Here is a 20,180-nt window from a genome sequence, read left to right as displayed (position 1 = left end):
AGCACAGCCGCAAGTACACTAGATACCCCAGCCAACACTTACACATAAATCTGATTAGCTGAGCCACCATTACACTGGATACCCCAGCAATCATTAACACCTAGGGCTGACTAGCATAGCCACCAGTACACTAGATACCCCAGCCATCACTAACACCTAGGGCTGACAAGCTGAGCCACCATTACACTGGATAACCCAGTCATCATTAACACCTAGGGCTGACTAGCACAGCCACCATTACACTGGATACCCCAGCCAACATTAACACCTAGGGCTGACTAGCACAGCCACCAGTACACTAGATACCCCAGCCATCACTAACACCTAGGACTGACTAGCACAGCCACCAGTACACTAGATACCCCAGCCAACACTTACACCTAGGGCTGGTTAGCTGAGCCACCAGTACACTGGATACCCCAGCTATCACTAACACCTAGGACTGACTATATCACTACCTTACAAAATGGCAATATCACAGGATGATGATGAAGGATTTATGATTTTAAATCTGAATCTGTGTAGCTTTAAAACATAATCTAGACACGTTATTACTACCTGACATAATGGCAATATCACAAGATGATGATGAAAGATTTATGATAGTAAATCTGATTCCTGTACAATTCCCAACACAATAACACAACCCAAAATTATAGGGAATTATAACATGACAATCTGTATTAATATGAGATTACTAAAATCCCTTAGGAGATCAGCTTTATCAAATATTCTAAAATAATTATTTCAGGGGCTTAAATTGCACATTGCTGATTGGACTAATGAGAAGGGAGGTAGTCCAAAGTATTTCATAGGGGCATTATAAGGTACTGTGTATTTAGGGATGAATATGTATGGCAGGGTTCTGTTTATTTCTGAACTGAGTCTGTGACATTACGTGGTGATGTTTATTTCTGGGTCGAGTTACCAGGTGATGTTTATTTCTTAACCGAGTCTGTGACATTATATAATTACAAGGTGATGTTTATTTTTTGGTCGAGTTACCAGGTGATGTTTATTTCTGAACCGAGTCTGTGACATTATATAATTACAAGGTGATGTTTATTTCTTGGTTGAGTTGCGAGGTGATGTTTATTTCTCAGTTGAGTCTGTGACATAACAAGGCGATGTCTATTTCTAGTTGGAGTGATTCCATTAAATGATATCGTTTGTATCGTGTTCAAATCTGTGACAAGGGAGAATGTCCTCTGTTAAACACCGACAAAAGTAAAGATAAACATTCACCAACTATGACAGATCACAAATCTGAAAGACTCAATCTTAAAATATCACAACAACATTTTAAATCTCTAGGAGCACATTTTGACAAACATAATCCAGTCAATGTTGAATGTTTTGTCTCACTCTAAAGCTAAGTGTAAGCCCTGACTACTTACATCTGCAGACATTCCTCCTACAAGAGATATTTGCTCACTGCCAGACGGTGAAATGATCTCCCCCTGATAGGCTTGATTGTCAAATGTGAGTTGTGCCTGTGAGCCTTTGGGTGACAGAGAGGCTGTGGAGGGTTCTGGGGACACCCCTCCACTCCCAGCTCGACTGCTCCTCTTCCCACCCTCAATGCTTTCCTTGGGGGTGGTGGTTCGGAGGACACTTTCCTCATCGCTAGAGTCCCGTGGGGTCTGTGGCACTTCCTCCATAGAGGACCCAGTTTCCCCTTCATGCACCAGCGATACTTTGTCTTTTGGAGTGAGGTAGCTTTTTTCTGGAAATACAAGAACCTTATTTCAGAATTTAAATGACTGAATTATTAAATCATTAGGTTATCAATTTACAAAATATGTAATCGCTACAATAAATATATATTTCACATCACTTAAAAGCTGCAAATATTTCTGCTCTAAATAGATCCGTATGTATGAGTATTTTATAACATATTTTCAATTAAAACAAAAAGTTATTTCAGCACATATATATACAATTTAACATATAAAACACAGGTGAAAATAAAAAACATGTATTAACCAAAGGAAGAAAACACGAGCTGTGCCTATATCAGTATTCTCCATATACAGTAGGCTGTGCCTATATCAATATTCTCCAAAAACAGTAGACTGTGCCTATATCAGTATTCTCCATATACAGTAGGCTGTGCCTATATCAGTATTCTCCAAAAACAGTAGGCTGTGCCTATATTAGTATTCTCCAAAAACAGTAGACTGTGCCTATATCAGTATTCTCCATATACAGTAGGCTGTGCCTACATCAGTATTCTCCAAAAACAGTAGACTGTGCCTATATCAGTATTCTCCAACAAGAGGCCCATTGGGCCTGCATCGCTCACCTGGTATTAATCTCACATTTGTAATCTTAAAAGTGGACTAAAATACAGCTACAGGCAGAATATCAGTGGTTGATTCATAAGAACCTATTAAAAGATTTAAACATATGACGCCTGTGACCTTGACTCCCGAACAAGGACATAAGGTTGAAAAGAGTTAATAGTCTTCCAACCCAGCATGCTTCTGGCAAAATATCATTACCCTGGACCTTTTGGTTATACAGAACAAATCATTTAAAGATTTAAACATATATTGACCACTGTGACCTTGAATATGGGCGAAGGTCACTCAATTGGTAGTCCTTCATCCCAGGCTGTTAATGGCCAAATATCATCACCCTTGGCCTTTTTGCTTATTAAGAAGTCATTTAAAGGTTTTTAACATATTTGACCCCTGTGACCTTGAATATATGTCAAGGTCATTCATTTGAACAAACTTGGTAGTCCTTCATCCCAGCATGTTACTGGCATTATACTAGGCCTCTTGGTTATTCAGAAGAAGTTGTTTAAAGGTTTAAAACACATTTGACCCCTGTGACCTTGAAAAAAGATGAAGGTCCTTCATTTGAACAATCTTTGTAGCCCTTCATCCTAGCATGCTACTAGCCAAATATCATCACCCTAGGTATTTTGGTTATTCAAAAGAAGTTCTTTTAAAGGTTTTTAACATATTCAACCCCTGTGACCTTGAATATAAGTCAAAGTCATTCATTTAAACAAACCTGGTAGCCCTTCATCCGAGCATGTTACTGGCAAAATATCATCACCTTATACCTCTTGGTTATTCAGAAGAAGTTGTTAAAAGGGTTTTTTCCATTTGGACAAACTTTGTAGTCCTTTATTCCAGCATGCTACAGGCCCAATATCAGTGCCCTGTGCCTTTTGGTTATTGAGAAGAAGTTGTTTGAAGATTTAAGACATTTGACCCCTGTCACCTTGAAAGTGGGTCAAGGTCATTCGTTTGAACAAACGTGGTAGCCCTTTATCCCAGCATGCTACAGATCCAATATCAGTACCCTGGGCCTTTTGGTTATTGAGAAGCCAGGTGAGCTAAAAACAAGCTATACCAGTATCAGCCTTCTCCTGAAGTATGTATTAATATAGGACTTTTTGCCTACATACCAATACATTTAAATTCAAATGAAACCATGCATCCAGTGCCAATAAACAAACCTATGGACTATATCAGTTTTTCAAGTTAACAAAGTTAAACCAACTGAGAGACATCAGCTTTCTAATTTGATAAACAATCCTAAGGACATTGAGTTACTGTATTAATAAACCACTTAAAGACATCAGTTTTCTTTCTCGATCAACATAGACTAACCTAGGGACAAGCATTTTTCTATCTTAACAGATTAACATGGAGACAATCAGACAACCAAATGATCAGCACCAACAGGCTGTAATCCCAATCTCTCCATTCCTATTACACAACCTAGATACAGCTACACGTCCTGAAAGATTTCTGCAAGACTCACTATCTCTTCCCACAGAAAAAGGGTTTTGAATCATGCAAATTGCTCTAAAGGTCAGCAAGCATTGTTTGCCCCAAGGGGAGAAGGTGTGGGCTTGCATTACCACACAGTTTTGATAATGGTTTGTGGCATTCACATCACAGCATCTTCTAATACCCAGTAGACCAAGCCCAAGATGGCACTCAATTAGTAACAAAGATAACACAGCTGTTTAAATGATCACCACCAAGAGTTCAGGCAGATTTATAAATGATCACCACCAAGAGTTCAGGCAGATTTATAAATGATCACCACCAAGAGTTCAGGCAGATTTATAAATGATTCTGAAACTGTAACCGACCAGCCAGGAGTCTGAAAACGTTTAAAATATTAATGTCAGCCATCAGTTGTTTATAACATGACAAAATGCTGACAATTGAAAACTGTCTATCAGTATCCCATACAAGTGATCCCCTGCTGTAACAGCAGCACCCCTATATGGTCTAACAGTTACACATTTGCGTATGGCACTTCAATCTTTCTGTCAAGTAACATAAGCATCTTTCTTACTCAATGATTAACTTTTCCTTTCGAGGCAGTTAAATGCGTAATTTCAATTGTTATACTTATGTTAAATCCTATGAATTACAATAAGAATTATCATTGATATGTATCTAAGCCTATAATGTGTGTCATTGCTTTCTTTATTCATTTGGTTTTGAGGATATGGATGATTGCCTACTTGAGGGTAGGACATTTTAAAGAGTACCGTTTAACCTTGGAGGAGATTACTGTCTATACCCACTGCAGAATCAGCCTCAAGTCAGAAGAATCTCCATCTCAGGAGCAGATGTCTCTGTCCCACCTTCGTTATATACCGAACGATCCCATAAACTATTTTACTGTTTAAAACTGTCTGTGTAACCCAGCTGCCTACCATTCCCGCTCCATTGGCTGGTTGTTGTTGAGTGTGACATGCCTTTTATGTAGGATATATAAGAGCAGGCAGTCATATATATTGAATGATGGCATTGTATTTTGAAAATGTATAGATGGTTATGGGAATGTTCGGAAGGATTATAGACTATAAACAGGATCAGTAAATGGCATGTCCTTCCATTTCTCATTTGATTTATACTCCTGACAATGTTTCAATTGATTTTCCATAAGGTATAAAACATGATAGATTTTGAACATTAATTTTTCAAACAGTGATGGTGACACCCTGCTGTACTCTGGAATACATCTGTATTAGTGGGGATTCTATATAGGCTGTCATTGTTCTCCTGTATACACAATTTACTGCAGACACCATAATCTCATCACCATACACACAGCAACTGGCCCAATGGCAGATGCAATACATTGACATTGTGTAACTCCAGGCCCCTCCGGCTAACATTGTACATATAAGTAGCATCAGTATTAATCCAGCAGATTGGCCCACATATTTGCCCCAGGCCTGGTTCCTTCCTAGTTAACCACTAAATAAGGTTTATTATAAAACACTAGGATTACATATAAACACATGATTATAGGGGGACACATATTCATGAGATGTAGATAAAAATAATTGTTTCCTTGTTAAGTCTTATCATTTATACCTGATGTCACGAAGCTTTCAAATATTAGCCACAGAGAAACTCTCTAAGGAAAACAAAAGGTGTCACTAGGTTATGCAGGGTATTGTTCGCAGTTTGAACCTGATGTACATTTATTCTCCTGGGTATAATATTTCAACATTTACAACAAACAGACTGCATAATCAGAGGGTATTGGTTTGAGACAGAAAGCTGCTACACATTAGGTTTTGAGAGTATTTTGACCTTCAGATAGTTCACTGAAACACTGAAGAATTACATTTATTTTACTTTGCCACAATATGTTGATACATCAAATTGTTTTAGGCATTTTTCTTGGAGACACATACCGATAAAAGGTTTGACTTTGAGACACATACCGATAAAAGGTTTTGACTTTGAGACACATACCGATAAAAGGTTTTGACTTTGAGACACATACCGATAAAAGGTTTTGACTTTGGAACACATACCGATAAAAGGTTTTGACTTTGAGACACATACCGATAAAAGGTTTGACTATGAGACAGTAAATTGTCTCATAGAATTATTTGTGCTGGATTGAAGATAGAAGACAGTTCTGGTTGGTGTTATGAATGGAAGACACTTTTGAGCACTTTAGCTTGTAAATAAATTGATGTCTATAATTAGTACTTGTGTATATACTGATCGATTACTATCTATTATCCCGACACATCTGCCTCACTGCTTCAACACACCCAGGCAACCATATTGTTAAATGATGACTTTGCATGAGCTTGCAATAATTCTAACGTGGCAGGTGTTCCTAATAACCTGACAAACAGTTGGAGAAAAAAGTCATTACCAACCATGAGATGACAGACCCTAACGAGAAGAGCTGGAGTGAACCTGCTCATATATGACATGACGGAACAAAGGAATCTAATAGCTTCCCCTGGATGTCTGTTTTATACAACCTGCTCATATATGACATGACGGAACAAAGGAATCTAATGGCTTCTCCTGGATGTCTGTTTTATACAACCTGGGATTATTTTTTTTATCTTTCGTGTGTTTCTTTATTGCTTACTCATTTTCTTTCTTTAAACATTTTGTTATTTCATAAATCAGTCAACCAATTATCGGACCTGATGCCATGTCTTCTGGAGACTGCATAATATACCAATTGGTGGAATGTGGAACTATACCATTACTTAAAACAGTATTTTATTGAGAAGTAAATCAGAATAATTTTATAAACATAATTTACAACTAAACAAAAGAATTTGGTATCAAGCTTAGATCTTGCTACCGAGTATTTAACCCATTCAAGCTGGCCTCAGACAAAGGTGACTACCAATGGCTTGCAATTGTCCAAATGTACTTGTGAGGGCAATTCAAGTCAAAACATATTTATTTATTTTTTTAACAAAGTGAAAGTTTTGTTGCTAAATCTGAAGCTTTGGTAATTAAATTAGGGCAGGTACAAAGTACTCTGGGTCAATGTTGTAGACTATTGCCTTCACAAACAGGAAAACAGTTGTTTCAGAGGTCCATTAGTTTAATGTATTGTCCATTACCTTATCTACACAATTGAAAATGTGCTTTCTGCAGATTCTTCCTCAGGTTTTCTTGTCCTTAATTTTAGCCTACAAACCCTCAATTCTGTAGGCCTGCTGGTATTTTGTGAACATTTCAAAATAGTTGTGAAGTATCCTAAAATCCTCTTTATTTAGTGCCTCCATCTTCCCCTTCCCTCTCAACATAGCCAGAAACAGTACATTCACACCTTTACATCCATCACCATCTACAAAGTCAGCACCTCACACTTTTTAAACCTGTTTCTGTAGTCTATACCTAATTGATATCGTTGTGTTTCCTGTAGGCCTCATCGTCTCCTTGCCAGGGAAACAATATTGGATAGCTCTGAGATGATAAGCAAACTAATCATCTGACATGAATAACAAATCTTCCTGAGTAAGAAAAAATAATTAACTATATGGACAGAGAACAACTATATGGACAGAGAACATTTACCATCATGTTGATGACTTTTTGAATATTATTGCACATTTACATCCACTGTCATCCTTGTTCCAGCAAATGTGCTGAGCTCGCCATAGTCGACAATCTTTCAGAGGACGTACAGTACCAGGAATTACTTGTTGCCCTTGTAATAACCGTTATGACATTGCAACTACCAAACATTGCCCCCCACCCAGTTATTCCAGCAAAGAAATACATTAGAACCAGTTACTGCACGTTTGAGGTGATCATCACTCACCTGTTACACTTTTTCTACTTTTGGAACTCTTTCCGCTCTTTGAGCTGCGTACACTCTGTGACGTATCTGTCCGTCGTATGCTGTGGGTTGTAGCGAGCGTGCTCTGGTACCTCTTAAGCACCTCATCGTCACTGTCACTGGAAGTCTCATCATCTTGGTAGGCATAGGCATTCCCTGAAACATGTAAAGGTGAACGAACGTTAACTTAGTATTGGAGACACCAATAATGAAAACATAACAGAAGGTGACGGTTTGTATCATTGTTAGGTCTAAACAGAACACCAGCATACAGTAGATACAGGAAGATACGGGTATAGGAGAAAGGACAAAGTAACTAACTTTACAACAAGTGACAGTCTTACGTCCTCCTGGATAGTTTAAGATGGACAAAGTAACTAACTTTACAACAAGTGACAGTCTTATGTCCTGCTGAACTGCCAATAGTGGAGGAAAGAGGTGAGAGACTTGGACATTCTAGCTGCATCCCTTTAAAACTTCTTAATTACAACTGTATATTACCATTGGAAAATATGAAACAAGTCTCTTTACATATGAAAATCAACCACTTGAGTGTAATGAATAACTAAATTTCAGTTGAATACCAACCATCAATAACAGTATGTCCTCCCACAGTTCACAGTTTCACTCCTGTTTATACTTGTGAAAGATTAACAATATATTCCCCTACCTTGATGGTGTGACAGAGAAATCTCCAACCCGAGGGGAGATGTTTTTTGATTGTCTAACCCTCGGCACACCAACAAAATCACCTGAGGGTTGGAGATTTCTCTGTTACACCCTCAAGGTTGGGGATGATTATTTTTCTCCCACCCCATTATACCAGCCACAACTCTACCGATAGTAGTCTGTTTGAAAACAAAAACACAAGTGGGGTATAAAAATCGTTATTCACTTTTGATGACGTCATAATTACCGGTGGCGCATTTTAATGACGTCACAATTGAACAAGTGCTAATCCGCATAAGGTTATCTTCCCCTAGGGGGTGGCAAGCTGATCTTTCCAAGCTAAAACGGAAGACACGCCTGTGAAGGGTGGGAGAAAAACATGTCTTTACCGTTACACAGGGAAAGATGACAGCTGACACGCTATTTACTCTGAAAATGTCACCATCAACTCATCATTTTAAGCAGTCACTTGGGTAGTGTCATAAACTTTGTCACACATTTTGTGCACTCTTCCTGATAGCGATGTGCATTGTGCTCGTCAATACAACTCATTTTTACAAAACGAAAGTGTGAAAAAAATAATCAATTACCTCTTCTGTGTGATGCAGACAGAGAATTTTCAACTGTCAGGATAAGATTGTAAAGTTTAGTACTGGGTAAAGCCTGATGCTGAACTTAAAACATCTACCCTCAGGTTGAGATTTCTATGTCTACATCACGAAAGAATGATAGATTGTAGTCTGTTAGTGACAGTCTCTAAATTATATCTGAATATCAACATTTGAGAAAGCGTAACAGGTCTCTAAAGTACATCTATATAATAACCATCAGAGACAGTACAACTAGAATCTTAATTACATCTGAATATCAACCATTGAGTCAAGTAGGAGGATGTACTGTGTAAGTTACCAAACATTATCAGTACAAGATCCCTGGTGAGGAAAAAATGAAGGTAAAATAATTCTAGGTTTCTCTGTACATCATTAGCTGGCTACTTTACAATAACATGAGAAAGCCAATCAAACAGACTCTAAGTATGGCCCTGTTTTAATACAGATTATATACCATCAAAATCAAGAAATGCAAAGACTTAATTTCTTTTTTTTATACAAACCAGATCATTATCTTCTGACGAAGCAATGCTTTTATCTCTCATGTGCTGAGTTAATCAGGGAAACATATGGATACCACAAGTCAGCTGGAAATATATGGCTTCCTCAATAGCTTTGTTAGGAGCGTTTTAATGCTAATAATCACAGCAACAACACAAGCCCTTAACCAAACCCCAGTCACAAATTGTCACACACCACAACTGCCAGCAGTTCGGTTAGGACAGTTCCCTGTGGACATGTCATCACCAGACTTTACTGCCACCAGTAACAAATCTCACCATAAGCACAGCCCTGAAACAGACAGAGGCTAGCTGTCAATAAACACTGTCAAATTACAGCTGGGTGTGTAGCTGCCTGAAAGCTATATGTATATATATACAAATAACATTTACTAGGAGATTGGAACACAAAGCCAACCACAAGGCTTATCTTACGAAACAGCTTGGCTCCAAATACACTTTGGGAGCAGTTGCCTGCCTTAAGCAATCTCTGACTTCAAATCGCTAAGCTTTATCAATTAATGATGATACCAGTTCTGTTGATATTGTAGAATGTAATGTGGCACACTCCGTTTCTCATTGAGACCTGTTACAGCAGTCGACACCATTGTATTTGTTATGTATACACATGCTCATTTTGTAAGCATGTGAACTTACAATCCATGGCTCCCGATTTTGGACCCTTCGATTTGGTAGTTTCAGCCAGAGAGTTTTCTAAACTATTCCTTTATTCTAAGATCTAATGATCTCATCTGAAAGAGCAACTCGAAATACAAGTTGTATGTCATTTTTAAAGGGTCGATATTTTGTCTCTAGGGGCCGGGGTACATACACACGTTCTATTGATGCTTTAATTTTGAGCAAGCAGAACCTCCCCCATAGAAATTTCTTCAAGAGGTTGGCAGGTGTGAAAATGTTGCTGCTGGTTCACAGAAGTTTTTATGCATTACATCCACGACATGAAACAACCAGGACATTTCCCTCAGTGAAAAATTCTACCTTCATTGATAACTCCTTAGTGTCCCAGTGTTCATTTCACCATAATCAATGTAATTGCTATGTATAATACTATGTAAACTTAAATTGCATGTAACAACTGGAGGTGGATACCTTAATGGTATTCAACAATGCTCATCAGGGAAAGCAATTTTGATGAAAATAGAAATGATGAGCAACAACACCACTGAATCTGGTACAAAATTTAATGTTTGATTTACATCCTACGTAGGATGTAAATCAAAACATTAAATTTTGTATCGGATTCAGTGGTGTTGTTGCTCATCATTTCTATTTTCATTTAAACTGCATGTGTTGAGCTTTCCTGAAAAAGTGGAAATTCACTTATTTGGAAATGTTTTGTGTCTCTTCAAACTGATTGCTTACTGGAAATTCTTCATACAAGCAACGTTTCTGAAATCTATATATATATCTATAATCTCTATACTTTATAAATATTGCTTGTGAATATTTTCATACTAATTTATTCGGAGTGAAAAAATGCAAACAGTTCTGCATCACAATAATATCCTCTTTTACCGTATACCAAGACCTGTTACATAAAACCAGCATTCCTACAACTTCTGGTTTTATAACCTCAGTGACATACATAATTGAATTGAAGTGTTCCACACAGGAAAATGGTGTTGTCATTACAATGTTGGAGTCAGTGTTTTTCTCTGTGGTTTGTCCTCACTGAACACATTCACCACAAATTTCTGTCATGACATGTTTTTCTTTTGATACCAATGCAAATGGGATATTCAAATTAGGATTTTTCTCCATCAATAAAGACAACTATCAAGCAAACTAATCTGAAATGTGCTGATGTGAATTTGTGTTATATACCAATGTTCTATTCTAGACATAAACCATGGTGGTTTACATGTTAAAGACATAAAGAAGTAGCAATACCATCTAGACAGGGTTCTATTAAGTATAGATTGAAGTAGAACTAGAACAGGAGGCCTTGGTCAGGTATAAAGCAGTAGGCAGAGCAGAGAGGGCTCCAGGCAGTGAGCGGGTCAGTTTATGTCAAGTTAGAGCATAAAGGTCCTGGTCAGGAAAGGTCAGTTTATGTCAAGTTAGAGCATAAAGGTCCTGGTCAGGAAAACGCTAAGGCAATGCATGAGGAGAAGACCCTGGTCAGATATATAAATGCAGAGAAGCATGAAACCAGAGGGTCTCAGCCAGGTACATGTAAATGTTGGTTAAGGGAAGACTCCTAGATAACAAGGATACCCTGAAGTAGTACTCAGTTATAGGACTCCTAGACAACAAGAATACCCTAAAGTAGTAATCAGTTATAGGGCTCCTAGGTAACAAGGATACCCTAAAGTAGTAATCAGTTATAGGTCTCCTAGATAACAAGGATACCCTAAAGTAGTACTCAGTTATAGGACTCCTAGATAACAAGGATACCCTAAAGTAGTACCCAGTTATAGAACTCCTATCCTAGATAACAAGGATACCCTAAAGTAGTACTCAGTTATAGGACTCCTAGACAACAAGGATACCCTAAAGTAGTACTCAGTTATAGGACTCCTAGGTTACAAGGATACCCTAAAGTAGTACTCAGTTATAGGACTCCTAGATAACAAGGATACCCTAAAGTTGTACTCAGTTATAGGACACCTAGATAACAAGGATACCCTAAAGTAGTACTCAGTTATAGGACATCTAGATAACAAGGATACCCTAAAGTAGTACTCAGTTATAGGACTACTAGGTTACAAGGATACCCTAAAGTAGTACTCAGTTATAGGACTACTAGGTTACAAGGATACCCTGAAGTAGTATTCAGTTATAGGACTCCTAGATAACAAGGATACCCTGAAGTAGTACTCAGTTATAGGACTCCTATCCTAGATAACAAGGATACCATAAAGTAGTACTCAGTTATAGGACTACTAGATAACAAGGATACCCTGAAGTAGTACTCAGTTATAGGACTCCTAGGTTACAAGGATACCCTGAAGTAGTACTCAGTTATAGGACTCCTAGATAACAAGGATACCCTAAAGTAGTACTCAGTTATAGGACTCCTATCCTAGATAACAAGGATACCCTGAAGTAGTACTCAGTTATAGGACTCCTAGATAACAAGGATACCCTAAAGTAGTACTCAGTTATAGGACTCCTAGATAACAAGGATACCCTTTGAAATGAATTAGTGTAATTATATCATTACCCAATAACCGACACTGAGGGTGACAAAGGCATAATTCATATTTGAGGACTACATTACTGAAAGTGTTAAAGACAAATCGAAAAATGTCACTGTCTCAAAAAATTTGTCTTATTAAATTTGACTTAATTTTTTCACATTTGCGAAGAAGTTGAAAGGACATAAGCAACTAGTACTCACTGACACTAGCTATAGTAATTGCAAAATGTTTAATGTATTTTTTATCCATAAGAAAATGGCTAACACTGCTGACAATATAATACAAAATATTTTATCTTGTTTATTTTTTGGCAATCTAGGCCCGGATTGTAAAAAACAGCTGCAGCAAGAGAGGACAATTCTAGTAAATTAATTTATATGATTTCAATGATTTTTAAAAGCGTACTTGGTTTTACCTACGAACAAAGTCCATCTACCAAGTCTATGAACAAAGTCCATCTACCAAGTCTATATCTATTTTATCATACAACTTTTGCATATATAGAACTCAAAGAATGACCTTGCTTACCGCTGACACCGGTGTTTGAGTGCTTTTTGAGTTGACATATGGCATAAAAGAAGATAGAATATCTTATTTCATTAGCAGAAATAACATGTGATTTGCCTGTCTCCGTCAAGCATCAATGAGTACATGATTTATTAAACCACTCTATCATGACATCATCACAACCCGAAAGGAAAAACAGGGCTTTACGACAGAACCGTCAGAACCGATGGAGTCAGTCTGCTCTACAAGCAAATGTATATATAATCAACGAACTACCCAGTTCAGGGCAAACGAGGACACAGGATTGGCAGATGAATCAAATCAACATCAGTCTCTGAAATTAAAAGCCTGCCTCAGTCTTTGAATGGCACTTATCTAAATGAGGCATTCAGGCAAGAATTGGCCTTAACACATGGATTACCAACCACCCTGTTTTATAAACTAGAGTGCATGAATAAACAAGTAGCCAGCACAAGGAATTACAACAATTAGCACATCTATCGCATGACACATGGACATAACTTCTAACCCAATCAGATGACAGGTTATGTGATGGTCAAACAATTAAAAGCTGACCCTAAAACTACAATGAACTCCAGGGATCACTTTTAGATGACAGGATAAAAATGTCAACAAATGGCAACACCTGTGTCAGGGAAATCAAGGCTTTAGCATACAAAGTGGATGTTGTGTGTTAATGATAAAGACTGTCGGGTACATCTCCATGGTAACATCCCCAGAGGAATTCACTATTCCCATGTTATTTCCGAAGAAGTTGATATCATCTCCGGCCCTTCTCCCTTGTCCCAGCCAATCAATACTGGGGAAATAAGCGCCCCCGATGTTTGAGCCGTTACAGCCCCACAGGGAGGGTGCCTCGCCATCGGTACAAACCTGTTTAATAACACATGTACAAAGGTTTCCTTCGCACATTGTCTATATCTACAGTCATAAGTAGGCAAGGTGTAGCTAAGATATGACTGCATTTAGCCAATAAAACCATTCAGGGGATCGGAAATGAGAAATAAATACGACTATATTTGATTGTGTCACAGGAAATGTGACACCAGACCTATACTTCTAGTGATATTTAACCTTAATCTCTAAATTACAACAAATTTACGTAAACACCAGACCTTTACTTCTAGCAATATCGAACCTTAATCTCTAAATAACATAAAATTTACGTAAACACCAGACCTATACTTCTAGCAATATCGAACCTTAATCTCTAAATTACAACAAATTTACATAAACACCAGTTAATCTCTAAACAACATCAAATGTACGTAAACACCAGACATACGCCTTTAGTGGTCTCAAGTTACATTTATTTCACACAACTACAGACATCAATCTATATACTAATAGGGACCTTCATTATAAGGGACTAAGTTGTAGTACTGATTATATGCCAATGAAGGGGCTACATTTAGGTATGGCCAGCATAATCAGCACCATAGCAACCAGCACCATCACTAACATGAGCAGGTTGAGGGACAGCCAGCACCATCAGTAACAAGGGCAGGTTTAGGGACAGCCAACACCATCAGCACCATAGCTACATTAAGGGACAGCCAGCACCATCTGTAACAAGGGCAGGTTTAGGGACAGCCAGCACCATCAGTAACAAGGCTAGGTTTAGAGACAGCCAGCATCATCAGTAACAAGGGCAGGATTAGGGACAGCCAGCATCATTAGCAACACGCCTAGGTTTAGGGACAGCCAGCATCATCAGTAACAAGGGCAGGTTTAGGAAGAGCCAGCACCATCAGTAACAAGGCTAGGTTTCGAGACAGTCAGAATCATCAGTAACAAGCCTAGGTTTAGGGACAGCCAGCATCTTCAGTAACAAGGCTTAGGTTTATAGACAGCCAGCATCATCAGTAACAAGCCTAGGTTTAGGGACAGCCAGCATCATCAGTAACAAGGCTAGGTTGTAGACGGACAGCATCATCAGTAACAAGGGCAGGTTAATAGACAGTCAGCACCATCAGTAACAAACCCAGATTTAAAGACAGTCAGCACCATCAGTAACAAACCCAGATTTAGAGACAGTCAGCACCATTAGTAACAAACCCAGATTTAGAGACAGCCAGCATCATCATTAACAAACCCAGATTTAGAGACAGCCAACATCATCAGTAACAAACCCAGATTTAGAGACAGCCAGCACCATCAGTAACAAACCCAGATTTAGAGACAGTCAGCATCATCAGTAACAAGGCTAGGTTTAGGGACAACCCGCACCATCAGTAACAAACCCAGATTTAGAGACTGTCAGCACCATCAGTAACAACCCAGGTTTAGAGACAGTCAGCACCATCAGTAACAAGGCTAGGTTTAGGGACAGCCAGCACCATCAGCAACAAACCCAGATTTAGAGACAGTCAGCACCATCAGTAACAAACCCTGATTTAGAGACAGCCAGCATCATCATTAACAAACCCAGATTTAGAGACAGCCAGCATCATCAGTAACAAACCCAGATTTAGAGACAGCCAGCATCATCAGTAACAAGCCTAGGTTTTAGAGACAGCCAGCATCATCAGTAACAAGGCTAGGTTTAGGGACAACCCGCACCATCAGTAACAAACCCAGATTTAGAGACTGTCAGCACCATCAGTAACAACCCAGATTTAGAGACAGTCAGCACCATCAGTAACAAGGCTAGGTTTAGGGACAGCCAGCATCATCAGTAACAAATTTAGAGTTAGATTTAGGGACAGTTAATAATAGGACTTGGTTTTGGAATAACCAGCACCATCAGTTACATCAATAGATTTAAGGACAGCTATCCAACACCAAATAACTGGGCTAAGTTTAGAGACAACCAGCACCCATCAGTAACAGTTCGAAAGGTTTAGGGGTGTCTACCACCATCAGTAACAGTTCTAAAGGTTTAGGGGTGTCTACCACCATCAGTACCAGTTCTAAAGGTTTAGGGGTGTCTACCACCATGAGTAATACAGACAGGTTTTTTAAACTGTCAGCACTATCAGTGATGGTTTTAAATTTAGGGATAGCTAGCAACAGTATCAGTAACGAGGCTAGGTTTAGGGACAAATGAGCAGTTCCTGAGACGGTTGCTGGTAGTTGTCCAACGTTAAAGAAATCAAACATTGCCTCATTTCAATCTGGTCTGACTGGCCATTCTTCAGTACAATGATTAAAGAAGACAATGGTTCACCAACCATAACTTTGAAGTCTCTAGGGGATCTACCCTTGTTTTATGGTTACAGCTTCCTTAAAGATAGAATGTAAACCAGTACTTCAAGATACAGTTAGATATGAATAAAAGAAATTCCAAGGATACTAATAGAAACTTGAATGAAAATAATGAATCCAAAAGACCTGGAAAAGTGAATTCTCTACAGTGAATATTTCTCCATATTAGCCTCTGAGTTATTTACATAACCTGGACGCTCCACTAACCACCTCTATCACGCTCCACTAACCACCTCTATCACGGCCATCAAGCCTTTGAAGCCCTCATTATAATCCTGTTTATCAACCACATGCACTGCTGCTGCTGCTGATCACAACATTTCATGTGCAAACATTCACCAGTAAAATGTCAGAACAATTACTCCATTCATGTGCATGCATAATGAGTCAACCGGAGATTTCCTCCTTTAATGAATAACATGCTTTTAATGAAGGGAAACCAGCCACAACCCGGACTACAACATGCTAAACTACAACTCTTACTCTTTTAATGAAGGGAAACCAGCCACAACCCGGCCTACAACATGCTAAACTACAACTCTAACTGTTTTAATGAAGGGAAACCAGCCACAACCTGGACTACAACATGCTAAACTACAACTCTAACTGCTTTAATGAAGGGAAACCAGCCACAACCCGGACTACAACATGCTAAACTACAACTCTATCTGCAATGGAATACAAAACTAACAGTGTTCTGAAAAAAATGATCTTTTCAAACATCCCTTCCAATATAATCTGCCGTACAAAATTATCTTTTTATGGAAGAAGCTTAGGGTAGCCAGTGTAATATGAAACAGGTGATAGATCTAGATAAAGAACACACCGGTAACATCATATATGGGACTCTTGGGAGTCTCATGTCAATATTAGACATTATAGACTCTGACCCTGGCCCAGTGATAGGTATCAGTTTCCAATGTTGTTATATACAATGTAATGCCTTTGATGACTACAACTCAGTAAAACCCTGCGGAGTTCCATGTCAACATAGAAGCTCCTAAAATTCTGTTTGCTAATCCGACCCTGGCCCTATGATGGGTATCACTAAATCCTGGATGCTGCCCCCACCCTGGCCCTATGATGGGTAACACTTAATCCTGGTCACTGCCCCCACCCTGGCCCTATGATGTGTTTCACTAAATCATGGTTGCTTGGTTTCCTGTTCCCATCATAGGGCCAGGGTGCCAGGTCCACCCTGGCCCTATGATGGGTAACATTAAATCCTGGTCACTGCCCCGACCCTGGCCCTATGATGGGTATCAGGAAATCCTGGTTGCTGGGTTTACTGATACCCATCATAGGGCCAGGGTGCCAGGTCCACCCTGGCTCTATGATGGGTATCACTAAATCCTGGTTGCTGCCTGGCACCCTTGCCCTATGATGGGTATCACTAAATCCTGGTCACTGCCCCCACCCTGGCCCTATGATGGGTATCAAGTAAATCCTGGTCACTGCCCAGACCCTGGCCCTACGATGGGTATCAGTAAATCCTGGTCACTGCCCAGACCCTGGCCCTACGATGGGTACCAGTAAATCCTGGTCACTGCCCAGACCCTGGCCCTATGATTGGAATCAAGTAAATCCTGGTCACTGCCCAGACCCTGGCCCTATGATTGGAATCAAGTAAATCCTGGTCCCGCCCAGACCCTGGCCCTATGATGGGTATCACTAACTGGTGAACAAGACTTTGGTATGCTTTGTGTCATTGTTGGTAAAAACAGTGACAGGATCCAACATCACTCTTTGTTTGTGTTACTGATCATTAAAAAACCCATGATACTAGCCAATACTAGAATGGAACTGTTTAAAAAAACCATTTTACACAACACAATAGAGCTTACTCTCTCCTCATATTGGCACAGGACTTTGGGTGTTCTCTAGATTGGAATCAGAACTTGACACACAACCAAGCTGTCACAACAGGTGATAGGAGTTTATAAATGGTTTCATCAACAAAAAGTAGCCAGGTACTTACAAAACATACTCAAAGTGTAGGAACAATGTGATGTCTATGTGACATGTTATCTGAAAGCTTACACATATATGTTAGGTTATCTATAGTTATGATGTGGACATCCAACTATACTATATAGTAAAGCCGTACTGGACAACATCACTGTAAACAACATACAAATAGTAATAATGTCCCTATAGCCCTCAATCAAAATTGGTACTGTTATCATATCGAGACAAGCAGATGTCCACTTCAGTGGATTTTATTGATATCTACCAGAGCTTGGTTCAAATCTACTCCTGTGATAATGTTCAGTATCCTTGTACATGTAGGAAAGCTCTGCAAGTCTCACCTGACCTACCATACCATGTCACGTGACCAGTTGTACATGAATATCACCTGACCAACTTAACAGTGGGTTGGGTTTTTTACCTAAATTTTACAACAGCCTGCTGTTCCTTTATGAATTGGGAAAACATGGCATTGTTTGTATTGAACTTGGGAATATATTCCTAAGTTTTTGGTCATTTTGGGAAAATAAGCACTTTTTAGCTAGGGGAAACAGCCTGTATTCAGCTGTAAAACTGAGAAACAATAATCACTGACTGTAACTAAGTTGTGTCATGTGACCAGTTGTACCTGAACATTAACTGACCAACTAAACCATGTCATGTGACCAGCTGTACCTGAACATTAATTGACCAACTAAACCATGTCATGTGACCAGTTTACCTGAACATTAATTGACCAACTAAACCATGTCATGTGACCAGCTGTACCTGAACATTTACTGACCAACTAAACCATGTCATGTGACCATCTGTACCTGAACATTAACTGACCAACTAAACCATGGCATGTGCCCAGCTGTACCTGAACATTAACTGACCAACTAAACCATGTCATGTGACCAGCTGTACCTCAACATTTACTGACCAACTAAACCATGTCATGTGACCATCTGTACCTGAACATTAACTGACCAACTAAACCATGTAATGTGACCAGTGGTACCTGAACATTAACTGACCAACTAAACCATGTAATGTGACCAGTGGTACCTGAACATTAACTGACCAACTAAACCATGTAATGTGACCAGTGGTACCTGAACATTAACTGACCAACTAAACCATGTAATGTGACCAGTGGTACCTGAACATTAACTGACCAACTAAACCATGTAATGTGACCAGTGGTACCTGAACATTAACTGACAAACTAAACCATGTCATGTGACCAGCTGTACCTGAACATTAACTGACCAACTAAATCATGCCATGTGACCAGCTGTACCTGAACATTAATTGACCAACTAAACCATGGCATGTGCCCAGCTGTACCTGAACATTAACTGACCAACTAATTATAAACCATGTCATGTGACCAGTTGTACCTGAACATTAACTGACCAACTAAATCATGCCATGTGACCAGCTGTACCTGAACATTAACTGACCAACTAATTATAAACCATGTCATGTGACCAGTTGTACCTGAACATTAACTGACCAACTAAACCATGTAATGTGACCAGTGGTACCTGAACATTAACTGACCAACTAAACCATGTAATGTGACCAGTGGTACCTGAACATTAACTGACCAACTAAACCATGGCATGTGACCAGCTGTACCTGAACATTAATTGACCAACTAAATCATGTCATGTGACCAGCTGTACCTGATCATTAATTGACCAACTAAACCATGGCATGTGAACAGCTGTACCTGAACATTAATTGACAAACTAAATCATGTCATGTGACCAGTTGTACCTGAACATTAACTGACCAACTTAACCATGTCATGTGACCAGTTGTACCTGAACATTAACTGACCAACTTTACCATGTCATGTGACCAGCTGTACCTGAACATTAATTGACCAACTAAACCATGTCATGTGACCAGCTGTACCTGAACATTAACTGACCAACTAA

General features: G+C 39.1%; 1 protein-coding gene across 4 annotated transcripts in view; it reads right to left on the bottom strand.

The window, feature by feature from the left end:
- The window catches only part of LOC110442579 (synaptotagmin-14-like), a 113,981-nt gene that overhangs the window by 21,036 nt on the left and 72,765 nt on the right, over positions 1-20,180 (bottom strand). For all 4 annotated transcript variants that reach the window (XM_021486256.1, XM_021486257.1, XM_021486255.1 and 1 more), the window contains 2 exons: positions 7,585-7,758; positions 1,398-1,726 (listed from right to left, as the gene is read on the bottom strand). In XM_021486256.1, the coding sequence (XP_021341931.1) occupies positions 1,398-1,726; positions 7,585-7,758 (503 nt within the window). The remainder of the gene's footprint in view (positions 1-1,397; positions 1,727-7,584; positions 7,759-20,180) is intronic.

Source organism: Mizuhopecten yessoensis, unplaced genomic scaffold (assembly GCF_002113885.1).
Source record: "Mizuhopecten yessoensis strain PY_sf001 unplaced genomic scaffold, ASM211388v2 scaffold716281, whole genome shotgun sequence".
In the NCBI taxonomy this organism is placed as follows: Eukaryota; Metazoa; Mollusca; class Bivalvia; order Pectinida; family Pectinidae; genus Mizuhopecten; species Mizuhopecten yessoensis.
The sequence above is the reverse complement of the archived record's forward strand: the minus strand, read 5'-3'. Positions and strand labels throughout refer to the sequence as shown.